Source organism: Anneissia japonica, unplaced genomic scaffold (genome assembly GCF_011630105.1).
Source record: "Anneissia japonica isolate Jap-2015-1 unplaced genomic scaffold, ASM1163010v1 scaffold1665_len535045_cov187, whole genome shotgun sequence".
NCBI lineage: Eukaryota > Metazoa > Echinodermata > Crinoidea > Comatulida > Comatulidae > Anneissia > Anneissia japonica.
This window is the reverse complement of record NW_022727261.1, coordinates 192,218-203,636: the sequence shown is the minus strand read 5'-3', so window position 1 is coordinate 203,636 and position 11,419 is coordinate 192,218. Positions and strand designations below refer to the sequence as shown.

The window sequence follows — 11,419 nt, the reverse complement described above, 5'->3', positions numbered from 1 at the left end:
ATATTATATTATATTATATTATATACTTTCTTTACCGACCTTACGTAGCCTACAGAACGAAAATAGTATCGGTTTGTCGTTTCGTTTTTTTTTTCTCTCGCGTTTGCGTTTGATATTGTCTGCTTGTTTGATATCGTCTGCGTGTGCAATTAGTTTGTATTTATTCACTGTCAAGAGTGAAACACACTTGCTGCAACCACGTATTACGAAAATGCTTGTATAGTGTATCCTTGTTCGTTCGTTATCGAATTCACAAAATCTTATTCATACTAGAATGAAACTTGCGACGAGCAATCAATGTACACTGTGCGTTACAACATTCTCATCGGTCATCTTCTTATAACGCGTCCGATTTCTTCAATTTTAATGGTTGGCAAATTGTTGGAAATGTTGGAAGAAAAAGTGAAAAGATACATTCTCCGATTTGCTAATTTTGTCATTTAATCCATTAATATTTCCCATGTGCAGCATCTATTTCATTGACATAGATATATTATATAAAACGGTTGCCAATAACTCTTTGTATATTCATCAACATGGTGATTAATGAAGGAAACAAGTATAACTGAATATCCAATCACATTCGATATATTGGCAGCGTGACTGGCATGACGTCACGCTGTGGGCACGTTGCTCGGCATTTAATTCGCCGATTGGACAAGGATAAAAACCAGCGGAGTTGTAATATCGAGAGGAAACATGTCACAGTTTTAGCAGACGATAAATTGGCTCCCAGGACTGTTTAATCAATAAGCAAAACTGAATTAGGGACACGGGTATTTTTCCCGCGTGGAAAGAGAAGACGGTGTTTCAGCAATCTTCGAATCGAATTACTAGTATGGCTACAGACACGCACGCTTCATAAGACATTTAACGTACAATGGTTAAAGACGGCGAATAACTCTGCAGACGATTCGTTCCTGTTGATGACGGCAAATGGATCGACAACGCTGTTTATTCAGTCTGCTCTTCGCTGTGGTTTGTATTGGAGTAGCTCCTACCAATGGGTAAGTAATTACAACGTACATTGTATTCATTTCTTAATCACCAATGAAGAGCGTCTCAGATTTATTATCCCGACACTTACACAGATTAACAATAGGCCTGGCCTATACGCTAGACTCAATGGCCTAACCTCCTACCTCTATTTATTATTAGGGCTATGTGGAAAATAAGAATTTTTAAGAATGTAAGAAACTTTTTTTCCGAAAAATTAATGCTTTATATTATTTGAAATTTAGTCGGAAACAATTATGATTGTTGACCCCCAACAATAGTTTGCCATTTACTTTAATCTATTTTTATTTGTTCACGTTACTTCAAACAAAAGGTAGATGCCCACACGCCGGGAGAGCACCCCCTGGATTGGCTATCACTGTAGTGTTAAGCGCTCTGATCCTCATGAAATAGTGTTATAAGTGCTGCAATGTATGTAGGTGATTTTGAAAGTGATGTTTATAGAATATTGTAAACATTAGAACCACATGATATACTGTAAAGTGGTGTATTTTTTCTATAATCATCAGATGCATGTAATAATTGAAAGGCGCGCGCGAAATGTGTGCACACAATCACATCACATTCTGTACCGACAGTGGAGGCGGAATGGGGTTGGGGGATTTACACCGGCTGCTACCGTATTATTTTCTATCCAATAATACCATTAAATTTACAACCATATTTTGTTGCTGCATATAAATTCGATTTATAAACCGTAATTTCCTGCTGAAGACATATTTTACCTTATTTTATGGCTGATTTTAACGAATTTAAATATTGGTTGATATTGTGACGATAGAATTGCATCATTCGATATCTTAAAGAATAAAAAAATTCTGATTGGAAGAGCAGTAATGGTGTTTCAGCTGTCAGTATCTTTCACGACTTTGCTGTATTGCTTTATATTTTTGCATTCGGGAATATCACATTATATTACTAATACTATATATATAATAATAACAGGAAATCACTATATTAACGTACTACGTCGAGCGCTCTGCAAAATAGTAACACAAATAATAATGTATGCGATGATGATGATAATAATGATAATGGTGGTGAGGATGATGATTTTGTGGGAGCGTGTGGCGCAGCGTGTAAGGTGTTGGACTTCTGATCGGGATTTCGAGGCTACCGACGCTCGTCGCAATTCTTGTGTCCTTGGGCAAGGCACTTCACTTGCGTTTGCCTTTTTCTACCCTGGAGTATAGGGTGATGTGGCATTGCAAGTATTAGTCTATATCGGCATTAAATTGCAGGCACGACTAGGAATATTCCCATGGAGTGGAGGAGGTTGCACAACTTGTGCTAGTTTGATCATGGATCCGATAATAATAATGAGGAGGAGAAGGATGATTGTTATGATGAGGATGATGATGATGATGATGATGATGATGATGATGATGATAGAAGATGATGATGCAGAAGATGATGCGGCTGATGATGGTGAAGAAGATGATGATGATTATAAGGATGATGATGAGGATAATGATGACGATGATGATGATAATGAAGCTGATGAAGAAGATGATGAGAAAGATGAGCAGTCCAGTTGAGTTTGTTTTTTAATTGTTAAACTTTTATTCTTTTTTTTCAAATTTTGTATTTATATTTTGTATCTTGTTTGTCTTTTGTATGTTTTATCGACGAAATAAATGATACTGTAAAACGTCAAATTGAAGCCCAATCTTAATCTCGAGAAGAAACCCATCTCGAATTGAAGCCCACTATTTACTTTGCAAAATTAGCCTCGCAAAGAAGTCCATGGGCTTCTTTTCAAGATAACAGGCTTCTGTTTATACGCTTGGTTTATACAGTAGTTTAGGTAATTTAATTCCGGTTTATCACTCCATGATACATTGATGCTACAGTGGCCCTATTTATTGCTTCATAGTAATAATTCCTGAAATTTACAGCATTCATTTTGAAAAGAAGCCTCCTCTTTACTTTGCAAAGGTAGCCTCGAAAAGAAGCCCATCTTGAAAAGAAGCCCATCCAAAGTTTTTTTTCAATTCAAAATAAATTTATTCCAAATCTTTTCAAAGCATAGATAAACAGTACATATATATAAAAATGGAATTGGAAAGGGCAACCACAAACAAGCAGAGCTTTACAATAGTGGCGCCCGAAAAAAAAAGTAATTAAGATACTATTTCAAATTGACAAAGTAAGTTCGCAAAAATGAAAAAAATAAAATCACAGGGCTACAATTCGAGGTCTTACGGTATCATGAGGGTGATGATTAAGATGGTGAATATGATGAAGGTGATGAGGATGATGAGGATGATGAGGATAATGAGGATAATGATGATAATATAGATGATGATGATGGTGATGATAATATAGATGATGATGATAATGGTGATGATAATATAGATGATGATGATGGTGATGATAATATAGATGATGATGATAATGGTGATGATAATATAGATGATGATGATGGTGATGATAATATAGATGATGATGATGGTGATGATAATATAGATGATGATGATGGTGATGATAATATAGATGATGATGATGGTGATGATAATATAGATGATGATGATGGTGATGATAATATAGATGATGATGATGATGGTGATGATAATATAGATGATGATTATGGTGATGATAATATAGATAATGATGATGGTGATGATAATATAAATGATGATGGTGATGATAATATAGAAGATGATGATGGTGATGATAATATAGATGATGATGATGGTGATGATAATATAGATGATGATGATGGTGATGATAATATAGATGATGATGATGGTGATGATAATATAGATGATGATAATGGTGATGATAATATAGATGATGATGATGATGGTGAGTATAAGGATGATGACATTTATATAATTCAAAATTCAAAATCCCAAACTTATTGTTCAGTTCAGGAAATACTGAGCTAAATAATTTCATTACAAACAATATGCTCAACGTGGTCATAAAAGACATCAAATTGAAGTGTAATAAAAAACATCAAACTTAATAGATATAGATAAAAACATTCTTAGTACTACATAAGTAAAAAAGGCAACGACCTTCAGAATTAAATTGAATTACATGAAATAGTGGAGGATATTGCATGAATTATTAGAAACTATTTAAGTTCTAGAACATTTAAGTTAACTGATTCCGAAGATTTAAATGTTTTAAGAGATATCGCAAAAATAGAAATAAGTGGTATGATCTGTTTTAGTTTTGATTTGTTAACTGTATACACGCAGGACTTAAACAGAAGCTGTACAGTAAATTGTACACAAATCAATAATTTTTGAATAAAAGATGTATATAAATATATATATATATATGTATATGTATATATATATATATATGTATATGTATATATGTATGTATATGTATATATATATGTATATGTATATATACTGTATATATATATATATGTATGTATATGTATGTATATATATGTATGTACATAATTGTATGTGTATATATATATATATATATATTTATTTATGTATACATGTATAATGTATATATTCAATAAAAAAATTGACGAGGTGGTTAATTTGCCTCAATTTATTTGAAATAGATGTTCACGAACGTTTTCGACCATAGGTCTTTCTCAAGTGATACATAATACAGTGAGAGTAGAATATTTATAAGTGAAGCTTATGATAAACTGACCAATGAGAAATATTATTTAAACAAAACGCATGAACATAATAACGGCATTAAATATCCCATTTAAATAATCAATAACTTACTATTTTGAACAATACCAGCAAATGATGGCATATGCAGAAGAATCTAGGACAGGTATAATATAATGTATTTGATCATTATATGTTTAGAGCATTATTTTTTGCATTCCAAATATCAGTTGAAAGCTAACAACTTGCAGCGTAAGTAAAAGTAATTACATATATCAAAATATATAAATAATATTAGATATAATCTTGATAATTAAATGCTGTTAGTGATCCTATCCATTGCATTTTCAATATTATCTGTGTCAAATATTAATTTGATTATTAAACTGATACCTTGTGCTGTTGAAGTGAAAAAATGATACATGAAGAAATTATCCTTTCTTTCATTGTATGAGTTGATTCTTAATTCAATTTCTGTAATAGCGTGTAGGTTCAAATTATTCGGATTTACTATTACTCGGTTTACATACAGATTCTAACACTAAAAATGAAGTTGAAGCACGACTTACAATCGGCGGCACCCGCACTAAATGGATGCATACAGATTAAATACCTAACTTTATTGTAATACGGCTAGTAACACATGTTCCCAATGTGGACATAATTCAGGGGAAGCCCTACTATTTGGCCCCGACGACGAGGGTCCGTGTCACGTGAGACCCTAGAGTGAGGCTCCCAGAAACTCTGGCCTTTTAAGTAATACGGTCTAACTTTATTTATTATAGCGTATGGACCATGTAGTATGCACTACTGTAAATACAACCCAACCATTGACAATGCCATTAGGATCGTCGTCCACATTTAAAGACGTAGAGAGCTTTCGATTTGCGCGACGAAGCGACGCTAGAAGACCGTCCTACCGGGCGTCCTACGTTCTCTGCATACAAAGATTTGGCCAAATTGCGTCCTAGAATCCACGACCAGGCGACGAGAACTTAACGTTCTCGCATGCGCCGATGACTTTTAGTGACGTCATTACTTTCTACGTCCTATCGTCGTCGTGCAATCGAATGTTCCTTATTATTTCTCTCTTGGTCCCTAGGCTGAATGTTTGAAATTAATTATTACGAATTTATGAGAAAATGTATTTCCGGAAATTCTAAATGCAGAAATATTGATTTTTATTACTAAAAATAAACGACAATCAACAAGAACATGGAAGCCTGAATGATGAACGAGAAATTTATGTAATGCTTTTTATAAGTCACTTAATCCTGGCAGTTTCACACATGATCTATTAGAATAAATATATGCGTTAAAATCACACCAACGTTAGATGTTTTTAATTTTTTTATTTATTAATTTGCTGGAATATCTATAGAGCAGTCGGGGCAGAGGTTCTGGTTCGGCTCTCAATCTAGGTTGGAAATATGAATCTTCGCAATGAATTTTGTTTCGTCTCACTGATTGTCGGTGGAAGTCTGAACGAATTGTCATAAAAAAAGATCCATCGCGCGCGCGTCTTGGTTTTGCGTTCTCCATAAAATCGCTTCGGCCGACGACCGTTGGGCGGCAGTGAGTGCCGGTATAAAAGGTACTGTAGGCCTACATACAGTAGTTGTCTGTTGAACAGCGTGACATTTCTTTAACCAGAGATAGAAACCATTCAGCAAACTTAACTGTGAATGTTTTTTCTTATATTAAAGCATGTTCCTCCATATGATTCATTTAAGTCGAGTCACAAGTCACATGATGTCATCGTCCGTCATGACCCGTGGATTTTCTAAACGACGACGCAGCGGTATTGCTATAAACGCATTTATTTCTAACATCTCCGAAGAACCTGACATATTCTGCTTTGGTGAACGCAGACCTATATTAACTAAACTGGAGAGAAAATATAAGAGAACATAACTGTCATTTTCAATTGAAATAGTTGTAATTCGCTAAGTTGGGCTCTGAGATGTAAACGATGTTATAGCGGGTACACTATATCTTTTAATTTGTCCACGAATGCAGGTATTTCTTATTTTGAGAAAAAAAGCCGAAAAGTACCATAATGTATATAGGCCCATAACATTGTATTCTTAATTATCTGCACTAGCTTTTTAACTAGACTCACGCCAAGTCAAGATTAACGATAGACCTATGATCTTAGTGTGTTTGGCCTACATATTTTTACAGTTAGGCCCAGTGTTTTTTTTTATTAAGTAATATGTATATACTGTAGACATAATAACAATACCTATATTGTTATTATGGTTACATAATAACAATACATCGTCTATGTTATCTGATAAAAAACTATCAAAAACATTTAATAACGTCTATTGAATTACTTATATATAGCTTTGGAGATTCGAGATTGATTAGACGCTCTAATTCACTGGGCCCCCATGACCAGTAGAACCTGCAGAGGCATGGTTCACTAGGGTGGAATGTATTTGATATCTGATAACACGGTAGGCCCACAAACATTGACGAAGCAACAGCCACCCTGATATCCCACCTCAAGCTACACTGGCATGAGGATATTGTCGGGACTTTGCGATTAAATCTCGTCTTATTAGTTGGGACTGCTCAATCAACGTCGTCTACAATGTTATCTAAAGACATCAAGCCACGTCCTACGCATGTCGAATGTCTTTATGGTTAATACATCACATTCGTGTGTTTTGTAGGTTGACGTGAATTACCAACTGGTGCCGTTTTCATCAGCAACATCATCAATACCAATAATATTATAAGTCTAAGCACTACCGTTGTACTCGTCCGATTCTCATCGTTTACCGTCACCACGACCGCCATCAGCAAATACAATCACTACTACAACTCATAATTAGCCTATTATCATTATAACCACCATCATCACCGTCACCACGACCACAACCAACATCATAATAAGCATATTATAATTATCGCAACAATTACCAATATTATTATTATTATCATTATTATTATTATTATTATTATTATTATTATTATTATTATTATTATTATTATTATTATTATTATTATCATTATTATTATTATTATTATTATTATTATTATTATAATTGCTATTATTATTATTATTATTATTATTATTATTATTATCATAATAATAATCGGTATCGTCATCATGACCACCGCCAGCATTTTTATCATCGTCGTCATAAGCAAATCAGCAACAAGATAATCTATACACCATCAGTCTCATAAGACCTAACCATGAACATTTATCGAATGATAACTTGCAACAACCCTATTTAGGCTCTAAAATTTACATTTTCGCTATATACACAGTATTGTTATTAATGCTAAGGTACAGTGACCTATTTTATTTTTATAATTTTTAAATACAACTTTAGTCACGTAACACAACGCATGTTATATTATTAAAGAAATTAGGGCTTAAAGTCAAATGAGCTCGCTCTTGTTCAATCCACGGTTATTAACGTTATACATAGCTAGGACTATTACTGCGCACATAATTACACGCCAAAGTGAAGTGATATGGCCATCAAGTTTAAAGGTCATTGCACTTTTGAAATACATATTTATATCATTTAAATATAGCAAGCTGTAGTGCCCGGTTTCTCAACAAGAACCGCGAGAATAAGCCGAGTATAATATTCCCCGTTAGGCTTGGGCCTAGATTTCTAACCTTAATAATTTTTGCATTTTGTATTACCGACAGGCCTATATATTGCCACACAAATTGTAGCGATTTAGTCAATCAAATCGGAAGAACTGTCGCAGCAAATAGCAAAGAAATACTGTATTACCGATGACCCATTGTGTGATATATAACGTTAGATTTCTGTATTACCAAACACAAGGATAACTTTCTTTGGTCAAGATGCGTCTAGCGGTTTACTTTTTTCCAAAAAAAATCTAATTTGGGAAGGGGACCCCATATCCTTACCTGGCTCGTACCTGCCGCGCTCGGATGGTGATACGCGCCGTAGTAAAACCAGGGAAAATTTAACCTCTTGCCCTGGCCCTTCAAATTTATTCAATGGATAATTTTGTCCATATTGCAATAAAGTTGAGAACGCCTGCCTTAGTGTTTTAAAACAGCATTAGTGGTTTAGAATGTCGGCGTTCCATACTTTATTATAGTTAGGCCTAGCTCTTACTTAATGTTAAGCAACATAATTTTAAGCGGGTCTACCATAAAACATTAAGAGTTCTTGATTGATGTATTGTGCGCAAAACGTTAATAGCAGATAGCAGTTACCAACTTTTGGATATAAGCCTGAAGGCTTATTTTCAGACTTAATGTCCATGGATAACAAATTATACTCAATATAAATTTCTTCCGTTAGGCCTAATTGAATTCTTTTACTAATGATTTGTTAGAGTAAAGAATGTATTATGCTTTATTTTAGCAAATAGCTTCGTTGGAAAAGAATAGATTAGTTGTAAAGGTTATACTCAACGTATTGGGTAATTTTTATACAATATTGTTATATTAAATACAGCAATGGATACGCCAGTATTGTATACAGTATCTATTATTATCAACGTAATGATCACCGTACCAAGGGTTCGGCTGTGTGGTGTGTTCAGATCTTATAGGCCTAAAGTATGTAAGCATCACCTTCCATGTGTGAATAATAGAGATTGTACCTGCTGTGTCCACTTTGAGGCGTAATAAGTATGTTGTATGTACAGTAGTATTTTATTTTTGCTGGACCATTATACATCATCTCGTTTGTAAATTTATAAATAAATAAATAAAATAATAAATAAAATGATGGTCGTGAGAGATACCTAAAGTCAATTAGGCCCAATTCTAGTGGGTTTTTCATCTCAAAACCCCTTTCCGCTAAGCCTTGCCTCTTTGATAGTTTAGCTACTGTGTTGAACGCTTACTTCGTCGCTCACACCACGAACTAACACAATCAAAGTAGATTGTGTTAGTTCGTGAAATCACAGTAGCGCGTCAAACCGAGCGCGTATTGGTTGTCAAGCAATTTTGTATTCTTTACCACACAAAAAGTCCTTAACGACAGCAGCGCGTATTTTGACGCGCTTTTTTTATTTCACGAACTAACACAATTGAATTTAGTTGTGATGTTTGATTGACACTCCGTAAATGTTCATAAAGGAATTAAAAATCTGGAAAGACTCAGAGTTGCTAAAGTGTGTGACCCCCGGGTGACCGCGGTTGTTTCAAGTGCGATCTACTGTGTGTCTCCAAATCTATTAGTCCACTTTCAAATCCGTAATAATAGTGTTTCATTCTACGTTATTAGACAATCGATTTCTACAATTTCTGGGGTTCAATTCTACTGTAATCCAATACATCTAATTCCTACATATTGTTGCTGCACTCAGATGTGAAAGAGGAAATTTAACCATCTTAGGAGATACGTATAAATGCAATTTGATTCTTCGTAAATAGTGTAGCAGAATGTCACGATTGTAATTGACAATACACATAAGAGAATATTGCAAGAGAATGTAAAACATGAATTATACAAAATACGCCTTGACGGATTCACAGAATTATGTAAATTATGCACATAAGAAATATTCAATTGATAATGGAATCATGGTTAATATTTTGTGGTTGCACCGCTGGCGCAGATAAAAGTTCGTTGTACGTCGGCATATCTATGAGTGCAATTATTAGATTGAATTAGATTAGTTTTTGTTGAGCAATTTGGGTATATATGTATTCTAGTTATGTATGCATGTGGGACAAACTCAAAACAGCGATCCAGATAATGTAATGGTAATGAAACTTAACCGAAGTGAATATCAAAACTCAGTGGAGTATTGTTGTTGTTATTATTATTTTAATTTATTATTATTTTCAATTTCATATATGTTTAATTATTTTAATTATCGTTATCGTTATAGTTACTGTTTTTTAAAATATTATTTATGGTTATAATAATATTATTTTTGTTGTATTACTTTTGTTATTAATGTCATTGTTATTAATAATTGAAATTAACATTTCAATAAAATTCATGATAACTATAGTAGACATATAATCAATAGTTCGTTTGTATAAATCATAATTATAGCATGACTCTCCTATTTATACTTCTGTGTGAAGAGAAGCAAACGTAAGTATAAAGTGTCTTGCACAACGACACAAGCAATGCGACGAGCGTCGTGCTGGAACTACCGATCTTACGATCAGAAGTCCTTACACGCCGCGCCACACGCTCCCACGGACTATGATTAATGATATTACATTATCAATTATAGTATAATTAATGAATCTACTTTTTATTATCAATGAGCTGAGCGTTTGGCTAATTGGTATGGTTCCTGCCTCTTGAACGCCAGGGCCCGGGTTCGATACCCGGGTATTGAATTCGGGTCTTTATAATAACCAACCAGCTCAGCTCCTCGAATAACCCTCTCAGGAGGGTCAAGGCCAACTCAGACAGCGTCGGCCGACGCAGCCCGACGCGATTTGTTGTCGCGTCGGGTCTGTGTGAGTTGAACGCGATGGTGTGCGTCGGGGGCAGTCGCGTAGTAGAATATTAAACGTGTTTAATATTTCTCACGATTTATCGTCGGGGACAGTCTTCGGGTCGGGCTGCGTCGGCCGACGTTGTCTGAGTTGGCCTTTAGGCGAGTTAAGGTTTTATACTAAGTTAAGGTTTTATACTAAGTTATCTTAAGGACCATGTTTGTATCCGTTGGATTAATTTATAAGTTAGCACCGGACCTGCTTACAGGCATTGCCTTCTTGGTTTTGGTATTGTACCATAGGTGGTGGAATGAATAAAGATTATATTATTATGTAACACAATAGGACTCCGTATAACTTGTGTAGTAGTATTTGGAGTATGTTT

General features: G+C 34.5%; 1 protein-coding gene across 1 annotated transcript in view; it reads left to right on the top strand.

The window, feature by feature from the left end:
• The first annotated feature begins 677 nt into the window (after positions 1-677).
• LOC117113655 (glycine receptor subunit alpha-2-like) overlaps positions 678-11,419 on the top strand; it is a 44,567-nt gene continuing 33,825 nt past the window's right edge. Inside the window, exon 1 of the mRNA XM_033257059.1 lies at positions 678-1,007. Within this exon, the coding sequence (XP_033112950.1) occupies positions 937-1,007 (71 nt within the window). The 5' untranslated portion in view covers positions 678-936. The remainder of the gene's footprint in view (positions 1,008-11,419) is intronic.